At 32.0% G+C, this 22200-nt stretch overlaps 2 protein-coding genes across 2 annotated transcripts in view; one reads left to right on the forward strand and one right to left on the reverse strand.

Annotated features, from left to right (window-relative positions):
• Positions 1 to 5461, forward strand: part of LOC132723428 (kinase non-catalytic C-lobe domain-containing protein 1-like) — a gene marked incomplete at its 5' end in the record, with an annotated part of 45224 nt that extends 39763 nt beyond the window's left edge. Inside the window, 5 exon segments of the mRNA XM_060708155.1 lie at positions 189 to 295; positions 748 to 886; positions 1398 to 1580; positions 2198 to 2358; positions 2949 to 5461. Of these exon segments, the coding sequence (XP_060564138.1) occupies positions 189 to 295; positions 748 to 886; positions 1398 to 1580; positions 2198 to 2358; positions 2949 to 3177 (819 nt within the window).
• An 809-nt stretch (positions 5462 to 6270) lies between these two features.
• LOC132723429 (protein DPCD-like) lies at positions 6271 to 15074 on the reverse strand. Its single transcript, XM_060708156.1, has 6 exons — positions 14944 to 15074; positions 11467 to 11547; positions 10687 to 10805; positions 9883 to 10013; positions 8346 to 8448; positions 6271 to 7949 (listed from the first exon to the last, which is right to left on the reverse strand). Exons 1-6 carry the CDS (start codon positions 15008 to 15010, stop codon positions 7845 to 7847), a joined length of 606 nt encoding a protein of 201 aa, XP_060564139.1. The 5' UTR covers positions 15011 to 15074; the 3' UTR covers positions 6271 to 7844.
• Positions 15075 to 22200: the final 7126 nt, after the last annotated feature.

Consider the following 22200-nt stretch of genomic DNA (forward strand, 5'->3'; position numbering starts at 1 on the left):
CCTCCATCATGATTTATTTGTCTTTATATTTCCCTTCCCCATTTAATAATTGCTTACCATGAGGTTGCATCAATTTTAGTCTCAAATCTGTAGAGAAATGCATTTCTAAAATGATTTTTAGGTCACTTGAGTGTAATTTTAACAGTACCTCAGTGCATTGTTAAATTATACAATTTATTATTTTACAGGGCATATTTCAACTGACACACCCAGTTCATTATTTGGACTCTAAATCTCGAGGAGTTGGGGTAGCTCTTACAATGAAAGGAATGAAAACTCCAGCCATGGCCAGAAGGTATGCATTATGTTAATGTTATGATGGGCGGTTACAAAACAAAAATAGTTCTATTCAATTGAGTTGATGAAATTGCGAAGTAATTATAATGTATCCTTCAATTTGTTGTCTGTATATAACTGATTAGTCATGGATCACAGGTCACAAAAAGTATACAGGAAAATAAATTGATGAGTTCATTCCTGAAAGTATTTGTTTTCCGTATTTTACAGTACTTCCTTGAAACTGTGTATTTTTAAAAAAAATTATGGTGTTTTGTTAATTTCAATGCATAATCCTGTTGTTTATATTTGGAATTTGTGAAAGAAATCAGTTTATCTGTTTTCCTGTTTTACAAGAGCATGCTGATAATTGTCAAAATTTCTACAATACTGGTACATTATATTGCCAAATAATTCTTTATTTCTAAATTTTAAAACAACATTTTAAGTATTACTGTCAACTATTTTCAGGAGTGGTGTAGGAGAGGATAGTACTGGTTTATTTTTAGAGCCACTTCATGATGACTCGGCTATACAGAAAATGATTGACCATGCCCAGGAAGTGTCCCATTGGGTAGCTGGTGAGATCGTAGCTTGTAGTAATCCAAAGGTAAATCTATACATGTATCTTTTTCAGTAATGGATTACATTACATGCTTTTTTAGATGTCTTTTTTTATTCAGATAAGTCTGTTGACACATTAACTTATATGATGGCAAGATTGGTAATAAATACATGTTCTTTAAGAGCAGTTAAGTAAAAGATCCTTCAAAAATGACCAATTGGTTCAGATTGCCATATCTCCTCCACCAGCAAAGCTGGGAAGTTGCCAACAGATCCAAACAGTGTTGTGTGGCAAAACTCAAACAAGCAAGGAAACATTTTAGTTCTAAAGTAGTAGTATTAAAAAAATGGGAGGTTTTTCTTACTCTTGGATGTATTACTGAAAAGACACTGTAATGTATATGAAACTGTTTGAATGCTTGTTTTTTTAAACAACTTAAAGTTTTCTTATGTTGATAATATCACTTTGTTTAGTCCAAAGCCGTGGTAATGACCGTGTTGACATGTCTGAGCAAGTTTCAAAACTTTATATCTAAGAATTGGTTTTTATTTTGTAGACCCAGATTGCAGTATTGTCCAAGTTCCTGTTTATTGCTCATGCATGTGTAGAGTTACGTAACTTTGCCACCAGTATGGCGATACTGGACGGTCTGGAGACTCTCATTATTAAACAACTTCCTGCGTGGAAAAGTCTTCCAGCAAAATGCACAGCTATAATGGATGAACTTTGTGCTTCTAGGGTATGTTTGATGATTTCTTGTTTTACAAAGTTTAGTTTTGAATTTCACCATTATTTTTGAAGCAAAAGGAATTAAAATAGCCTTTTGATAATTTGTAGCATAAATCATGCATTAGTAATAACTAATGTAATTAACCCCGTGGCCAGCTAAAGACCACTGATTCCTACTTCCTACCCATGCAATCAGGGTGAGCATGCAGACAAAAGGATACATGTGAACTCTGCCACTTTTAGCTGGAGACTCCCACTTTCTTCAGCCATATTTTCGAAGATTTTTCTTAAAATAAGGGGTATTTTCACAAATTAAAGAAATCTCCCTTCCAGAATTTCCTTCTTTGTTTATTGCAAATTCTAAAATCTCACTCTTTTTGAAGAAAAATCTCCCACTTGATCATCAAAAAAAGTTCACATTTATGACAAAAGTCCTTGCCATCTGATCAGTTAGAACAAATTTACAAAGTTAAATTTTCCTTAATATGATGAATGAGTTTTTATTTTCAGATTGAAAGATGCGGTTAAGTCCATTTAAGATATTTTGCATTAGAAGGTTCAAAGAATGATATAATTATGTAATTGAAATGTTTTATATTTCATTTTCATTTCACCTGTCAATTTCAGATGTTCCTAAAGAATGATCCGCTGTCATTGATGCAGCAGGACAAAGACTGCCATCTATATCCCACAATTCCATCTGCAGTTATCTTCCTGTTACATATACAACAACTTGAGATCGGAGGATTCAAACTAGCCAATCAGATGTACAAGTGGGGAAAAATTAGGTAATTGTCAACACAATAGATAATAATGTGTTCTATACTAATCAATATTTTTTATCTGAATATTAAGGTTTAGCACATATGATTTCTTAATAATAAATTATTTGGTCTTTTTCAAGGAAAACTCTTCTCTCAGATTGTCTAGACAATTTATTTTACATACTAAGAATTGAACATTAAGTTAAATTATTTACATAACAGAAAAACATATTGCAACTTAGTTAAGCAACTATAAGTTTCTATAAAATACTGAAATGTATTAAAATCAGAATAAGTCAAACACAAGGTCACTTAAAGAATAGACCAAACATGGATGTTATTGACAAGTGGTCCCTATTTAGAGGTTACTCTGTTCTATTAAATCAATGAAAGGTTGTTGAAAAATGGTCTTTATTCAGAGTAGATCTACCACACAGTTCTTTTTGTAATTTGAGATTTATTATAGGATTTAACAAACTATTATAACATTTTTGTGCTCCTGATTGCATAACTTACCACGGTTCTTCAGTATATTCCTTTTTAATTTAATAAAAAACTTTCTGTAAGGAAATATGCTTTCTGGCAATACTGATACAAGCTGTTTATAATTCCAGGTCAATATGTCAAGTGATAGACCAGATACGTATATACCGCGAACATATGTATGGATTTGAGGCTAATCACAGTCTACAGGACACGTTACGTCATCGTATACGCGAGATGTCTGACCAGGATATTCACGATCTTGCCGCTCAGCATGATATTAACTACCAGAAAATGTCGTCTGGTTCAGGAATTTCCGGTGCTTTCAAAAAGATGAAAGGAAAGTTTGGAGCTAAATAAATATTATGGACTGTTATAACATAGTGTTCAAGACTTTACCAAAGAACAAGCATTAGTTCAGAGTAGTAAGCAAAATTAACTGTTAACAAAACTTGCATAACAGACATTACATTGCACATGTTGTTGGGGATAACTTTCTGCAAAATGAGTTGACTTTACTTAATGGATATTTAATTTCAAGCTGTAGATTGTCCTCTGAAATGATATTTAGGCTTATAGACATTCTTCCCATTATGCAGTTAAAGGTGCTAGTACCTAAATAATTTTATATATTGTGCAGAGTAAACTGTCTATCCTTAAAAGACATGAGAAATAGAAAACACAGTGTAAAAACAAGGGGCATTAATTTGTCAAACATTAAGTCATTTGCATAATTAGCCATTAAATTATCATTTCAATAAATGAATAATGAGAAGTCATTACTTGCTGTAAATATGTTGAGATATCTTTTGAAGAGAAGTAGAGAAATGCTAGGGCTATAAAAACATAAAGGGAAGTTACTTATATAATATAAAGACATCCATCTTAACCTTGAATTTTAAGTGAAAAAAAAGGACCAACAAAAAACGCCACCTTTTATTTAATGAAGGGACTTAGACTTGAATAAAAGCAGGAATAGATGGTGTTGCCTTTTTCTAAATTTGAAGTCATCTCCCTTTGTAAGTTTGACATCATTTGTAATATTTCAAGGGAGGCTATCCACATAACTATCCAGGCCAGTATTATATTGCTTGTATTGTAAACTATCTTGAGTCTGTGATATTAGTTTACAGATTTGTAAACAAATTATTTTAAGATCTTGTAAACATAGTCTTAGTTTTAAATATTGTAAATGTTCTGTAAATCAAATACATTGTTGTTTTACATGTACTTAATTCTTTGCCTTTTTATGTAAATTTTCATTTTATTACAAACAGCATATATTTTTGGAATATCAAAAACATATATTTACACATACATATATTATTTTACACATTATATATATTTTAAGCAAATTTTTAGGAGCATAATTGTAAAACTTTACTCAAATCATCACTTGAATACCTGTGCATACCATAGACATTTTTGTTTTAGAGTTATGGCCCTTTTTATAGGTTATTTCATATGTCACAACTTTACAAATGTTTTAACAATAATTTATACACCAAATATACTACTCTCATTTTAGTGAGCTCTGCCAATTCCTTAGGTCATCTTTTGTTCCTGTGAATACTTTCTTGTCTGCTTGCCTTTCCACTCGGCAGGCCATGTGTTCCACATTACTTGTGAATGAAATTATGATTACATTTTTTTGTAATTTGTAAACATGCAATCAAATCATATTGCACTTTCTTTCAATATTCCAGTAGCTAATAGCAGGGGCTTTCTTGGCCAAGGATTCTTTCATGTAAGGAATCTACAAAGCTAGTTTGCACCCACTTGTGCATGATATAATGCACAGAGTGGTGCCCAAGGTCTTACCCCACCAGTAAAGTAGCCATATGGACTAGGTCAAAAATTAAAACATATATCTAATGGTTCTTTACTTTTAACTCTTAGCATGCTGTGCTGGCAGTGACTGATTATGCCAGTGCAGACCAAGATTGGTCGCATAATCATGCCATCAGATCATTTGCCTGGCACACTGTTTCTCTGTTATCATTTAACAATCTTGTAACATTTTGTACATGTAGTTTAACTGTGTAGAAATATTATTTGTAGTTTAACCTTAATTGTACAATATTGTAGTTTGACCTTAAACTGTGTACAATATTGTAGTTTGACCTTTAACTGTGTACAATATTGTAATTTGACCTTCAACTATGTACAATAGTGTAGTTTGGCCTTTAACTATGTACAATTGTAATTTGACCTTCAACTATGTACAATATTGTAGTTTGACCTTTAACTGTGTACAATATTGTAGTTTGACCTTTAACTATGTACAGTATTGTAGTTTGACCTTTAACTATGTACCATATTGTAATTTGACCTTCAACTATGTACAATATTGTAGTTTGACCTTTAAGTGTGTACAATATTGAACTCGACCTTTAACCTGTACAATATTGAACTTTGACCTTGTACATAATAAAGCTGTGATATGAGAAGTGTGATATGGGAATGAATCAATAAAATAAATATGATATTAATACATTATTTTAACTTTTATATCAAAATTGTAAAATTTTAATATTTTTTACAAAATATATATTTTGTTCTATTTTTATTTTGTATGAATATAAAGGTAAAAGAGTTTTGTTAAATGTACTGAGTGAATAAAAATTATTTTGACTATATTCAACAGTTTAGTTGTTTTTTTTCTTCTCTATGAATGGTGTCAACAAGAATGCCTAGGAAAAAAGCCTTATCTCTTTCAAACCCTGTAAACAGACAAGATGCACACAATTCTGTGCAGGTCATACAAATGTTTTCCTATGTAATAAATAAAGGATATTACATTGAATAATGATTCAATACTGAATTTATTGAATGGTTGAATAAATTTAAATTATACTATGTGAGCCTCCATCGAGCATATTTTATTCAACAAATTAAGTAATGGAGCTACACAAATATAAAAAGCGGCACAGGTATGTGATAAATGTTACAGAACAGTGTGACTTTATGGTCTTATTAAACAAAAATATGATGTAAATAATTTACAAGGTAACCCCCCACTCAGTCAAATAGAAAAGTATACAAGAACATGCCAGTTTCTGTGGCCAAGAAGTTAATGTAGTCTTCAAATATTGCCTCTCAGCACTGTTGACTCGAGTCCCAGTCAGATTCTTTCATGTGAGAAAGTTTTCGAGAAAGCTTACTGACGGTTGATGGATCAACTTGGTCCTGAAGGGGCACGTCGTCGTACATACTTTAGATAGTTGTAATACGAAATTTTCTGAAAGATCAATAAGTGCGCACTCTCTACCCGTCCCTCCATCCCCCAATGTCAAAAAATAAATACATAAATAGTATAACAGAAAATGATTAAAATATGCTTAATATCATAATATTTTAAATGGGGCAAATCCTCAATCAAGAAAGGAGGGAATGGTCACATGGGACATGTCCTTACAGGGCAACTAGTTATGACATATAATAATGAACACATTTTAGTCATTAAGTATTCTTTATTATAAAGAAAATAATTTACAACCATTGATATAAATACATACAAGATTCATTATGATAAATGAAACAGTCTTCTGATACCAAAAAATATATATTCAGATAGAAACATACAGCAATTTTTTAACGGGTAAATTATTGTGAGAAATTATTTTTTCGACATGGCATGGCAAAATAATGACAATGATATCTAAATTTGGTGCTGTAAACTAAAGGACTGTTTGGTTGAGATTCAGATAATTTATACTTTTTTTTAGACTTATAAATTTTTGAGAGGCAGTAAATAAATAATTTGTTCCTTTCATGCTATTACTCAAACAATATAAAAAATGTTTTATTCTTATCAAAGTAAAATACCAACCCTTTTTGATATAATGTTCAAAACAAGCTGTCTGTAAGACAGGGATCTGCTATACTTGTGTTTTCCAGTAAAAGGGCATAACTGTGTCATAAGGTAACTCAAGAGTTAATGTGATCTGTGTCCAACATGTTAGATAATCATAGAGAACAAGTGTGCGAAGTTTCACCCACTCCCTTCAGTAGTTTTAGAGATACCAACTTGCACAACAAAACAACCTCACTGGGGTGAGTACTAAAGCTCTCTCTATTATTCTAAGAGTCTACCTAAAAATGATATCTTTTTTATTATCAAGACTTATTTTCAGATAATAATTTCCAAAAAATTTAAATCTTAAATCTTAAAGAAAAAGAACACAAAATCACTTAACTCATAACACTTGTATTGCTGTGTACATTGCATATTTTTCTGACACAATGATTAATGATTTATAAACTTGTTGATATTCATGTATAATGTTGCTATGTTTTTCAATGAAAGTGAATTACTGACAGATTTCAATTTTAATCATAATATTAAAGCTGCATACCTCCAGATAAGCCAAAATATTTAAAGAATATCAAACAATGTACTAAAGGTTTTAAGAAAATTGAAAAAATTCAAGATTCAAGTAATGATTTACATGATGTGTGTGATTAGTGACTGATTTTGCCATATTTATCACCATACTTGTACTGAGTGACTAACACAGTAAGGATATTTTGACCTCCTTTTGGTAAATTATGTGGACTAAAAGTACTGTTTGTAATGTGTAAACTACTTTCTTTGTTCCTATCACAATTTTTTACTTTTAAGTACATTTGAAATTTTTCATGAAAATTTGTATGAATCTAGAGGCATGCTGCTTTAAAATGTAAGCAAATAAGCTGAAAATCATGAAGGAATGTCATTGGTGAGGTATCATGAATACAGGTCGGTCATGTGACTATTATACACCAGTCATTTGTAAACCAGCTCCATCCCTAGAGGGATGCTGCGAAAAGATAGCTGGGGGAAATAAGCATTTATTAAATTGTTTAAACTTGAAACTGTCTCCACCCTGGGAGAAATTGACATGGATTTTATCACCTCATTTGTCCCCCACATGGTGAGGATTTTATCATATCCTCTCAAGTCCAAAAAAACCTCCAACTATCCTTGAGGGGTATGGAGGCCCTGGTTACAAATGACTGGTATATTAAATAAGTTATTAACACTATCAGCTAGGTCTACAGTCAACATCTCCATCTTTATTGGCTTTTAACTTGCTAAATTCTGAATGTAATGTCTTCTCCATATCTAATATAGCAGCTGGCTTTTTATACTGAAAACAAAGAAAAAACTCATATTTAAATTATCCTGGTTTTAAATTTTCTTTACAAAGCATTGATTGTGTTTATCTTTTTTAACATATTCATGCACAAAAAGATGTTAATGACATCAACATTCAACTACAACTTTTAATCACTCATACTGCATACAATTTTTTTTTTCTCAGATTTTTACCTTTTCTTTGATGAGTTCTTTAAATGAACTTGAGCAATGTTTTTTTTGCATCCGAAGCTGCTGTGTTTTCAAATATACACACATTATACACGTACATTCAATTTTGGTACTTTGATTTTTATAAAGATATTTAGTGTAATAATTTACAAATAATTTAAAGATCACCCACAATTCTAATATATTTTTTACTTTTTAAAGTACTTAGGTTACTTACTGAGATGATAAGAGTATTGTTAGCATGAGCAAATGAGAGGTTAGACTGTTCCAGGTTTAGGTTACATCGTTCCATGTCTGGTATTCTAAATTTCTTGTAATATCTGAAATAAACAGACAACTCCTGTATTATAAATAACATATACATTGACATGAAAGTTTTTAACCTTTACCCAGCTACAGTCAATAGTAATTAGCCTTTACCAACAATATTAGAGCCAGGCCAGCCTGCACATCCGTGCTGTCTGACCAGGCTCTATAGTTATCACTGTTGGCTGACCAACTTTAATTTTCATCTTGATATTCCCTATTTTGATTATAGACAATTCTAAAAATGGAAGATGGAAAAGTACATTTAAAGATTCTGTATGTTGTAATCAATGATGTAACAAAACTTAAGTGAAATTTTATATATGTATATAAGTCTTCTTTTAAAACAATTTCCAAACATCATTATAAGTAATGCATTCATTTCTTATTGAAAAATTTGGCTTGGATTTTATCGAAAATTCTAATTACCTCCCTTTATTTACATGAAATGTAAATTTGGTAATATCTTTGCAAATAATGCTTTTTTTTTAATTTACAATATTGATAAATCTTTATTTGAGCATCAGATTTTTGATATAAAATCATAAAAAAAATTGTGTTACAGGATCTTTAGTAGGTCAATGTTTATTAAAAGAGGAGTTTATGTAAAATAGCTGGCTTTCAAAAAGAAGACAGATATATGTAATTTGCATTCTATTCCATAAACAAACAGGTTGGCTACAATAGCACATGTTTCTTTTAATCTTTGTTTTGATTTAAGCATTTGTAAACGATTCTTCTTACACAATAACAATAAAACAGATGTGACATCAAACCATAATGGCTGTGCCATGCCCTGTGGCTGGCAACATTAAAAGTGATATTATGGTCATATGAGTGTAAAATGTGAATTTACATATCTGGTAGAAGTTAAAATATCATTAGTTTTTGCTGTAATTGTATAAACTTCATCACAGAATATTCAATAACACATGTGACCCAAGGAAATTTCAATAATATGTAAAATATATACTTTGAATACATTAAAATAAAATACATTGTATTTCGTTTTGACAAAAGAATGAAATTCTTACTTTGGAGGAGATCCACTTAAGTCAAAAAGCCTAAAGACATTAAATTTGAAATTTCTAAATAGATCAAGTGAAGCTTTTAACATGAAATAAATCTTCAAAGGTTAGTAAAGAAATTCATGTATGCTCAGAATTTAATTGTTAAACTATTTTTTTTGAGCAATTTTAAGCCTAATTTGAGAAAGCATATCAACCCTTTTCTTGTTTGTGTCATTTCGTACAATACTAATGATGATTCTGGAAAAAAAGGGGTGAGGAAATGATCAGAAAATTTGCACACAATTTATTGCACTAGACCTAAAACAAATGATACAAATCTCAGAAAATCATTTCCAGTTCCATCATGCCAAAAACCTCAGTATAGTCCTTTTAATCATAAATAGGATAATTTTCCTGAGATTATATACACATACTTACTTTTTGTTTGATGTTCTAATTATGATATTTTGATCTTCGTCACAAGTTATGCTATATGTTTCCAATGGATATGGCAGATTCCGTACCCTCCACTGGAATAATGGCACAGTGTCCTTTCTAACAAATATTGGCTGAAATATAAACAAATGATGAAGGAAAATGTTCTGTTATGAAGTACAAATGTTTGTGATTTTCAAGTTCATATTTCTATCAAAGATGAAAGTGATTTGTGTAACACTAAGCCAGCTTCTAACTATGCAGACCAGTGCAGACCAAGATCAGCATCATGGTCTGCAAAGTTTGCTTTTCAGTCAGAATTCATTCTGAATTTTCCCCTAAAAATGATGGTTTTGTCCTGATTAAAAGATGGACAAGTCCATCTATGTTATTTATTGTGGTAAGGGTGAAATAGGGGTTAATTATCATTCAAGTCCTCAATACAGTTTAAATTAACAAGATGCCTTCAATTTCCTAATCAATAGACCTTCCCACTAAATTGTTGATGGTTCAAATAATTCATAAAGCTGCGATAAATTTGGAGATGTAAATGCCAAATTTTTGCAATGATTATTTCAAAACTCAGGCCCCATGACAAATACCTTCACATTCAGCTCTACTTTCCTTAGGCGATAAGTATCTAATATACTCTAAAACTATATTTTTAAATGTTATAAAAATCAATGTTTGCCCTTTCTAACAAAGGAAAATTTTGTTTCTGAAGCATAATGTGCCTTTAAAATACTCAAGAAAAATCTACATTACATTATCTAATCAATTAGAATGATGCAATTTTTTGTTACTTACGTTAACATTACTTTCCATTAAACCATCAGCCTCCAGCATACGAGGACCGAGCTGCTCACCGACCTCAAATTCCCATTTAACAGCTCCTCCTAGTGTTGATTTCTTCTTCCATTTACGAACTGCATTCATTACAAAATAATTATTATAATTTGAATGAAATAAATTTTCATTTTGACTTTGGTTATGTTATTAGTTTATACAGAATTTATTTTAGTTTGATTGTGTAGGAAGCTATAATAAGCTTATAGACACACTTTCAAATTTGTTTGCGGCTAACAATCATTAGATTACTAGTCAGACATGTTAACCACTCTGCCATGCCATGAGTAATATTGCAGAATTTAGAGTTCAGACATTATTGTATCAGGCAAAGTTGTCATTAAAGATTTTCTGAGACGGTCATTTATGGATTAAACACATACTTGTAAGAAAGACTGTTTTCTACGTTTAGAGGTGGCCTAAAATTCATTTTAGACAGTTATTTTGACCTCTAACTGCCTCCAAATGACAACCCTGAAAGTAGTTTAATGATTGCGTAAAGTTATTGTCGTTAATGAATAAACACACAGCATTTGAAAGTCAAATTGTACATGATCAAATGGAATGCACAAAAAATAATATTTTTCAATAACACTACCAATGATGCATGTACATCTTCAAAAATAATCTCCCATGGAACCTTCAATTAAGGCAAATAGAGTAATAATGTTTTAGATAAATATATGTCCATAGTTCAGTCTTATATTATTGCAAGAAACAGAAAATAAGAAAATACTTTACCAATTAGCTCATTAGTTCTAAGATCATATTCTTCAGCGAGCTCTCTTCCATCTGTTAATGTGAAATGAATTTTTCTTCTTCCTGAAATAAAATCATTTATGATATATACATGTACTTATAAACTTTAACTATTGACAAAAGTTAGTTAAATAAAGTCACATTGGATGAAGCTCCAAAATTTTTAACATGTTTGTATTAATACCAGCTTGAAAATTCTGCATGCCAAATATCTAAGTTCTTCACACAAAAAGACTTAACTGTGCTTTGCTGTATAAGTATTTACAACCTAATTGACCCTCAGGGTGAAGCTCTTTGACAGATTTTATTATCTACTATGTATTTATAAAACCCACTGGTTGCACAATTTTTACTACACATCTGCACACTTTCAAACAAATAATTCACTCAATACAGAGAACATAAATTTGCTTGTAAAATCAAATTTCGAGATTAACAATTTTCTTTTCTGGAAAAGGATATTGTGAAAGAAGAGCCTACCAGAAGTTGATATTGACTCAGGATCTATGTCTATTTATTTTAATATGAAAAAGACAAAGCCTCAAAGTGAGCTCGATTTACTTTTACAGTGAAATAGTATAAAATGATTGTTTCATTTTTATTTTACATTTCCCGTTTTAAAATTGTCATTAGGTATTTTATACACTGCTTCAGTTTATTCTGATTCCCTGTCCAGTTATGCTTCCCATATAAGTGTACAGGACATCAGTCTAAGCTTCCGTTTTCAATCAGAATACCTCGGCTTTTATTGTTGTCTTGTAATTCAAAAAGTTGCGATGTGTCAATTCAGTGCTTGGGATGAAAGTTTTCATAACCATCACTATCTAGCAGGTACTCATGTTACCGTAAAGCTCGCTTTATGTGCAGGCCCTTCAAGCTTGCTATTACTACCCAGAAGTTCTGGCAAAAGCTTTCAAAGCCATCACTTTTGAAGATAATTGCATTACCGTAATGGTGGCTTTTGAAACACGCCCAAAATCATAATTAAAATGGCACGACATTAATCATTTCAAGTAGGGGGAGGGGGTATTCTATAGAAGTAACAGTATAAAGGACTATGTCCAAGTCATAAAAAAAACCTGCATTTTATTGATATTGGGAAGTCAAAGACCAGGACCGTGAAGCAAGCCTAGGCTTTGGCTTGCCCGGCTATACGTTTCACATGTATATTTAAGAGGAAATCAAATAAAAAATAATTAAAAAAGTACATAGATTTCTATACCTATCAGTGATTTTTCAGTTTCATTTATCATTTCTAGTTGGGGCAGCCATTTTTAATGTTACTCAATGCTAATAAGCCGGCTATTCCGATAACACAGAACAATCACAACTTTTTGGATAAAGAATAATCATTGAGGTTTCTGATTGAAAACAGAAAAGGTGCATGGAATACCGAATGACACATTGAACCACAGACACAGTTTATATTACCGTTGAAGTTAAAAATTGACCATCATCGTGAAGAATTATATCTTCTGTGTCGATGGACCAAAGGATTATGTGAAAATATTGGAAATGGAATAAAATACATGGTGATGTTGACGGTAGGTGTGCGAACATTTTTATCTTGTGTATTTTATAGACGTTGAAATATGAATTTTTTTCAAAACGGCTTATATTAAGTTTATTTGATATATATGATCAGTACATGTGCTGGGATTGACAAATATTCATTTTATTTGGATTTTAAAGGCGTTTTGAGCTCCACACCCCAATAGTCCTATAAATATGACATAGCTTTTAGATATTTTTGCTTCTGGGCAAAGCAACGTCATATCGAAATTGCTCAAAAACCCCTAGCATGTTCTGCCAGAAAATCGGGCGGAACGAAAAACAATTAAGACAGCGTGTATTTACATTAGTTTTGACCTATTTATGAACAAAACTAAAAGAGAAATACCTTTTGTCAAAATAATTAAACTGTCACATCCGAAAAATCATGATTAAATCCTCTCATGTATTTAAATTCCTTTTACAGCCGATAAACAAATGGCGGCCATACAGTGCGCGAAATCTGATTGGCTAATTCAAATGTAAGCGTTTAACTGAGTCAGAAAATTCTAACTGAATATTTTCTGAACGAAATAATTGCCCATGCACCGTCAGTGTGTTCGAATATATTTTTCCGTTCAAAAATTTGGAATCAATCTGTAAAGCACCTTGTTTAACCAGTATGGCTGATAGACAAAAATAGATTGATGTTAATATTTTATTTTAAATTGAGGAGTACATTGTTTGAGAGTTTTTGTGTATGATTGAGCATGAAATTGAAAGAAAAGAAGATAAGCTTTTGAATAAAGCTTGAAAGGCAAGACAATAGACATTTTTTGAATTTTTTATGATGCTATGCGTTTTTGAGCAATAACTATTAGACGTCAGGCTTGACCGACATAAACTATAACAAGCCTGTAATGTCTAATAGCGAGCTCGACGAGCTGGCCAAAAGGGCCTGCTCGCAAAGCGAACTTTACGGTAATGCAAGTACCTGCTAAGTGATGGTTTTGAAAACTTTTGTCTGAAGTACCCAATTGGACACATCGCAACTTTTCGAATTACAAGATAACGATAAAAGCGGATGTACTCTGATTGAAAACCGAAGCGTAGACTGGTGTCCTGCGCACTTATATAGGAACCATAATACGGGGAAGTCAAAGACCGGGCCCGCAAAGCGGGTCCGGGCTTTGGCTTGCCCGGCTATAGACTACACGTGTATATTTAAAAGAAAATCAAATAAAAAACAATTAAAAAATATATAGAATTCTATACCTATCAATGAAATTTTCAGTGTCAGTTCTAGTCGAGCGCCGCCATTTACAATGTAACTCAATGATAATAGGCGGGGTATTCAGATAACGGAACAAATCTCAACTTTTCGGATAAATGATAATCGTCGAGTGTTCCGAGTGAAAACGGAAGCGGTGCATGTAATACCGAATGACACCTTTAAAACGGAAAGAATGAAAGGAATTTTTAACGGCTTCCCCGTTCATAGGCTTTGCCTAATTTCATATTAGAAAGGGGGAATCAGAATAAACGGAAGCAGTGTATAAAATACCAAATGACAAGTTTAAAACGGAAAATGTAAAATAAAAAGAAAGATTATTTTAAACAATCTTACGGTAAAAGAAACTCGAGCTCGCTTTGAGGCTTTGCCTTTTTCATAATATTGGACTACACACCCCAAGTGTCTGTGCATTGAACTCGAAAAATAAAAAATAAAATGATTTTTTCAGCGGACTTCCATATTTTCCATGCAATACGAGGAGAGGACACTACATCAAAGCTATACACTTGGTAAAATTCTGTTATTTTACTTTCAGCCTTGTCGAAACTTCTAGCAAACACGTTTGTACAGTACAGTACAAAGCACTTACAAATGGCATCTAAAGTTATTATGAAATACAATAGTGAAAGATTTGAGCTTAATGTAATCATACAAAACAAATTCTAGGTAAGTACCCTCTTGAATCATGCATGTTTTCTGAGAATTTTTCAGCAAATCTACCCATGTTGAGGAGGCCGCCATGTTGTTTATTAGTTACGTACTTTTCTATCTTCAAAAAGAAGAGTATCAAAGGACACAAGTCTATGTACCAAGCCCAAAGCAAAAAAAAAATGTAACATAAAGTAAAGAACCGTCTGCTATTAGGCCGTGTCTACACCTATCCAAGTCTTGAATGCAAGTATCATATTCTCTTGTATAGGATAATGTAGACACCCTACTTGAATGGTTTTTAAAGAGGAATTATGTGACATCCATGAAGATAATTTCTTGCAAGAAAATTAGAACAGGTTCTATTTTTCTACAAGTTTTTGGCTGTCAAGACACTGATAACACCAGTTTGACACAAAACATGTGCCCGAATGTGTGATAGTGCTGTTTATTTTATTATTTTCTGACTTTTTTGTTGTTGATTCAGTGTACATGACCTGTGAATTTCAGTAAATGTTTACAATGTCTTGGTCAAAGGAACAAATCAATACGCTGATACACAGAAAGAAGTGCATAAATAAATAAATTAATTAATTAAAAAGAAATAAAAAAGATCTGTTTTTCAAAGAGAGTCAAAATGGATTTTAAATGATCTTGTTCATTTAGTGAATAATTTTCATCAAATAAAGAATTTGCATCAAAATGTATTTTTTCCTCACATTTTCCTTTTTTTAAAGAATGTACGCATTTCATTTACTCCATTGTTTTAGCTAATTGCATCATTTTCCCGCTTTTTTTATTAACACATTTTACGGAAACATGATAGTATTGCAAAGACAAAGGTATAAATCCTGGGCAATCTTAATAAGACATTTCAGTAAAAATTGTGCCTGATTATATGTTGTAAGGGCCATTTATTTAGCTTATCTAAATGTGACATGTAAGAAACTTGAATAGGTGTAGACGCGACCTAAAGATGGAGAGAAATAATCAATGTATATGAGAAACAGAAGATATATACATTGTAGTATTTTAATATATATATTTAGTATGTACAAATACATTGAAAGTTAACATAAATCACATATTTAATTGATTAAAAAAGTTCTTATAATACCTTTAAACTAAAATATATACTGTATAGATAGAACATGTCTCAATTGTTGTCTTCTTGATTGCAAAGCGTTCCATTTTAAGTCTCGGATTAGTTTAAACTTTATTTATTCAATAAATTGTACATAAATGACATTTACAAACATTGCACAACAATGTAATTCAGACTGGATTGGAAAACAAGTAGAACAATACTTATATCAATTCCTCTCCAGTAAAAGTAATTTTCAAGATAAAGATACAAACATGTTGCGGTTAGATGTAAGCTCTTTGAATGTACAACAAAGAATAAGAGAATAATTGATTGTTGAATTATCACTATAGAGAAACTAAGGTAAATTATGGTGAAATGCTAGAAGAAAGGAAGAATGTAAGGAAAGATATGATTGAATATATCGGAGTTTAATAATTAAGATTAACATGTAAAGAAATATGAGCGTACGGAAAGACCAAGTTTATTCACACTGATAGTAATTCTTACAAAAAGCGCTTCGATTGTGTAATGAATTTTTGGACATTCTGAAAGAGGGTTTTGTTTTCATCAGAAGAGAGATGTTTGTTGCCGTAAAGAAGATTATTTAATGTAGCCGGACAATTTAAATTAGTGAGAAATCTTTCGCGCATATTTCTGTATTTGGTACATTGCAATAAGAAATGAGATACAGGTTCTCTCATTCCGCATGTGCATGTTGGACTTTCCATAATAGACATTCTGAACAGATCCTCATTCAATGAACTACATCCTAATCTTAATCTTGGGTGAAGGATTTGATCTTTACGTGTGCCTGTATTATAGTAAGACGGTGGTCTTTTGATATTCGGAGTTATTTTGGACTTGAATGAGCTTAAAGTTGAACTATATCGAAGAGTTTAAGGGAGAGAATTCCAGGTGCGTATAGTAGAAGGTAGAAATTATTTTGAGTATAAATGTGTTCTGGTTTGAACTGGAGTTAAATCGTCAATACGTCTAAGGTTATATGTACTTTGTTGGGTGGGAGTTAGAAGATTTGAAAGATAAGAAGGTGATATATGGTTTTTCATTTTATACAATAAGATTAATTTGTGTTTATTTCTTCTATTTTCTAACGATTCCCACCCAAGTTCACTGATGAGTTTGTTAATATTACACAGTTTGGTAGCGCCTGCGACTATTCTAGCTGCTTCATTTTGAAAGAATTCTATTTCCTTATTTAGTTCGTCAGTTAAGTTATCCCAGACTACATCAGCATATTCAAGAAGTGGGCGGACGAATGAATAATACACGCGTTCTAAACTTATTCGTGATAAAAAAGAAATTTAAAACTTCTGAGTAGTCTGATTCTTTTCCAGGCCTTATCAAGTAATAGATGAATATGGGTTTTCCAACGGGCATCATGAGATAAAGTAACACCAAGATGTTTATGAGATTTGACCTGAGATATTGGTATAGAGTTATAACTAAGTGTAGGATGAGACGGTTTAGATAATTTCCTTGAAAAAGTAATTGTTTTTGTTTTTTCTGGATTAAAAGAAACAAGCCAAGTATTGGCCCAAGAATGTATCCGATCTAAGTCTGAGTTAAGACTGGTTGCTGCAGTAAGTGGGTTATCTACGACTATATACAAACTCGTGTCTTGCTGTAATTATTAGTCACAAATCTAGCAGCTTACCTTTGAACATTTTTTAATTTTATCAATACTGGTATTCTACTGATGGTAAGGATGACATACACTAGAGCAATATTCTAAAGTTGGTCTAACAATGCTTTTATATGATTCTGCTTTAGTACAAGGTTTGGAGGAATGCATGTTACGTTTAAAGAAGCCTAATTTAAGCTCTGACTGGCTTTACTAGAGATCTTATTTATTTGAGGGGATCAGCTCAACGTTGATCTTATTTCTATACCTAGGTAGGTCGCCTGGTTTTCAACTGACAGAGGCAATTAATTAATTGTGAAGTGTATTTAGAAACAGCATTTAGTGCATTGCGATTTCTCGTTATATGCATAATATGACATTTACTAATGTTAAAAGACATTTTCCATTTCTGCTCCCAAAATGACAAACTGGCAAAAACAATCGCCATGCCGTATTTTCAAGGCGAACCTTCAAGTTACTGCAGGGGCCAATCGGAAATGAAATTGAACTAATGTGTAGGCTCTGAAAAACTGTATATATCTTTAAGATGATATAAAGGATTTATAAGCAACAAAACGTCCGTATATCTCAATAGGAAATGTATCAGAATATTGGATATGTAATCCAGATATCGCAGGTTCGATCTATTTTTTCAGTGCTGATTATTGATTTCGAACATTGAAATTACAATATACTTGGTAATTGCCATCTAGATTCTAGTTATCGAACCACGTACAGAATGTCAACAATTGTTTTGTCTGACCTAGCTAAAATACTAAACATGTAAATTTATAGTATGTAAAGAGTAAAGACTGTGATTTGTAGAGTTAGTTTATATTCATTACAGGTCCACTTCAATTAAGTAAATTCATAGATAAACAAGTAAATAGTACATTATTATATATTTACTATTATGTTTTTAGAACCCGAAAGTACAAAAAGTAATGTTAGAACTGATATACAGTACTAGCAGAAGAAATTGCCTAGCAAGCTAAAATGCCTATAAACGCGGCATGTTGGCCACGTTTGTTAGAGTTAGCGCCCTTTGCCTTATAATGCCGTACAGTATGACTAAAAGTTATTACACTAGTTATAAATTTCTGATTGAACTCCTGAAATATCATGGATTTTTTCTTCACGCACATATAAGGCGCATGAAGGCTTAAAAATCAAAGTTGCTAGATGTTCGGGTGGCATATGCGTTTTAGCCCGCGCGGAGATATACACATGTATATGTCCATAAAAATACACTATTTAATGAACCCAATATCACCTACATATTGATTTGATTTTCTTTTTATATCACCTCATGCAATAGTTTGGAAGTCTACACACTGAAAATTGGATTTGTAATTCGGTCTAATCCTCGGGCAATGAGAAATTTCTCCACGGCTATTGATCTCAAAGATAGAGACTAATGGTTATTTGTCTCTCAGCACTGATTCAAAACTCATGTTTGATTATTAGCCTGTGACTTTCAGAGAAATAGGTAGCACGGGCTTATTATAAGGAAAAGTCGGTTAAGTATAGCGACTGCCGGGATATGACAAGAAATGTGTAAAAATAGGCGTAGAATCAAACATAGCTTGGAAGCTCACATGTACGACAACATAAGGAATATTGCTCTGGACAAACAAACAGTGTCGCCAAATAAATTCCCTCATTTCATTGGTGTTTGCCCGTTATAATACAATAATACTTTGTTACCTAGTACAAATAGTACATACAAATATACCTTTTCCGGCGCCCACTGCATGCATAGTGACTCATGCAATGTATGAAGACTCTCTGTCACAGCAATATAATGTACCGGTATATGGAGTTTGCAAAGAAACATGAACGCAATTCAAAGATGAAACTCCGTGCGGCTGTTTATGATAGTAGCTCTATCTAAATATAATTATATTTATTAAAATAACATTTTCCACAGCCCACAGTAAGCCGTCCAATTGTCCAGTTTCGTTGCGGATTAGCTCATGCAACTGCTCGAAGGCTGCCATCTACGACAATATCAGGCACACGACAAGAAAAGAATTACTTGTTGCCCGCATTGCATAATTATTTACCTCTCCAAGCCCAATACAACCCGCGATATTGTCCGCTAGTACACTTAAACGTATTTTTTTTCGGAGCAAAGTGTTTTTACCCATTGGTAAGTGCTTATCCTGAATCAACCAAGGTCAACTAAGCTTGTCCGATTTCGTTGTTGATTTGGTCATAGAATAAAACGACGGCTCCCTTTATGGAAATATAAGGAACACGGCGCTGGCTCATGAAATAAGTTTTCCAGATGTGAGCATTCTACTTTTTTACGAGAAAATAACCATTTTCTGCTGACGGAAGCCACCATGAGCGTCAAATTAGTCCCATTTCGTTGCGGATATGTACATGCAGCAGCTTAGAGGCTCACATTTACAGAAATTTGTATAACAAATGGCGATGGTCTAAGATGCAGGTTTTGCTAATATTAATGTTCGCATTGCATAAACGTTTAGCTTCGGCGGCGATTTCATATCTGCCATAAAGTCAAAGATCTTTTTAGATGGCTCATTTTGATAAGCCATTCATCAGTAAATAAGAAGTTTCTTTAAATGTATCTTTAATGTATCTCATCTGTATTTATAAACTCGTGTGGATTGAGAACATAAACTTCTATGCTTCGTTAATGTAAATTCTCATTGAAGAGATTGTTAAAAATATAATGGGGTGCTTTTTTTTATTTTTTTCTTTTTCATATCATCCCAAAGAGTGGACATTGCTGTGACTTGAACAACTTTGATTGTATACATTATGTAGACATGAAACAACTTATCACTCTTTTAAATTTCACAAATAGTCTAGAAATATTGTCATTAAGGGAATACCACAGAGGTTTTCTGACATGAAGGGACAGGAAATATTTTTTTTTCGAGATTGATTCTCCATTTGAAGTAGGAGGTGTAGACCAATAACTTTGTGCAAATTTTCAGATCATTCGCTCAGTCCGTCTTTCCAGGATAATTATTTTAATTGAGATAAATACCTTGATAAGCGTTGTAAAGCTTTTAACTCTCAATGTGCTATGAATAACACAAAATATGGTTTTCAATATATTTTTGAATATTTTTCTTAATTATGTTTTACATATCCATCTGTTTTATTTTAGTGCCCCAGCTCATCTATACAAGAAGTTCAAAAATTTATTTTTTAGACTTTTTGACCTCAGTGGAGTTCCTTTAATTCATGAACTAGTTTAAAATTAAAAAAAAACTATTTTAATAATACATGATTAATGATGATATTACCAAAGTTCAATTTAATCAAATATGTTATTTTGTAATTCATATATTTCCAAAGGAAATCATACTTATGTTGATTGTCTATAAAATATATTTATCTGACATACAGACCAGGGAGCTGCATGATAACTAGCATGTTTTATTTTGTTCCAAGATGATAACGCTTTATTAACAATTAGTTTTCCCTAGAGAAAATATTATAGTAACTGTTACTGTCAAACTTGCAAAAACAGAGAGCACGTATTGTCTGTCGTAGAAGATATTGAGCTTTATTAGTTCATTCAGGGTAAATCTGATCACGTGTTTGATAAACTATTACCATAGTCATATGGCGCCGAAACAGGCAAGGTTTTGGTTAACCTCGGGTGTTACAAACATTTAGCAACACCAGGGATTAATAACAATCCCACCTCCTGGGGCTAAGCGATGAATAGACTCCAATAATGCGGACCCATTTAGTTGCCTTTGACGATCACGCTGTGTTAAATGGTTATTGCAATTCTAATGCCTTAACCCGTAAAGGCAACCCCTTAGCCACAAGGGGAATTGCATTACTTTATGTAATTCCAAAAAGTCAAAAGAGAAAACCTTGAATGTAGCCTTATATGGCAAACTTGAAAATGTTGATTAGACTGTTCATGGACTGCAGTGGTAAATGCAGGCTACCGTCTCCCCCTACCCTGCACCGGTTAAGGCAAAAGACATACTCTTGCTTTTGTTCAAATTCATACTCACCTTCTGGTAACTATAATATATCATCATAATATAAAGTGCTCTTATAAAAATATACCATTTTATTATGACGAATGAAAATGTTTCATTCATTTAAATGCCATTCAATCACAGTTTTGCAAGAAATATACCCTTTAAAAAAAACTTAAAAAGACGAAATTGATTAATTAATTGTGTGTGTAATGCAGCGTTTTGTTCTTGGAGGTTCTATATATATTTTTGCAGTAGAAATATAAGGTGTATTGGATATATCCGCTATATATATACACATCATATATCAAGCTTTTTTGTTTCTCTGTCACCGTTGACAAAACTCCTTTTGGTTAAAAGTAATTATTATTATTTAGAAAAGCAAGCAATTCTATTTAGATAATGCAATGGTGTTTTTACAGTGATAATTTATGAAAGAGAAGTTATATTAATTTAATCAATTTATGAATACTAGTATTAAAAAAATAACAATTAAGGAAGAAGCATCATGTTATTGATAATTTGGTATATCAATCGTATAGAGATATACTAGTATAAGATAATTAGTAAAGAG

This window comes from Ruditapes philippinarum, unplaced genomic scaffold (assembly GCF_026571515.1).
Source record: "Ruditapes philippinarum isolate M1 unplaced genomic scaffold, ASM2657151v2 ctg2121_1_1_1_1, whole genome shotgun sequence".
NCBI lineage: Eukaryota > Metazoa > Mollusca > Bivalvia > Venerida > Veneridae > Ruditapes > Ruditapes philippinarum.

Coding starts and splice junctions, on each gene's coding strand:
- LOC132723429 (XM_060708156.1), bottom strand. CDS start 15,010: ATGGCGGCCTCCTCAACATGGGTAGATTTGCTGAAAAATTCTCAGAAA. Junction 11,548..14,943: donor AACATGCATGATTCAAGAGG/GTACTTACCTAG, acceptor ATTTTATTTCAG/GAAGAAGAAAAATTCATTTC. Junction 7,950..8,345: donor ACAATACTCTTATCATCTCA/GTAAGTAACCTA, acceptor CTTTGTTTTCAG/TATAAAAAGCCAGCTGCTAT.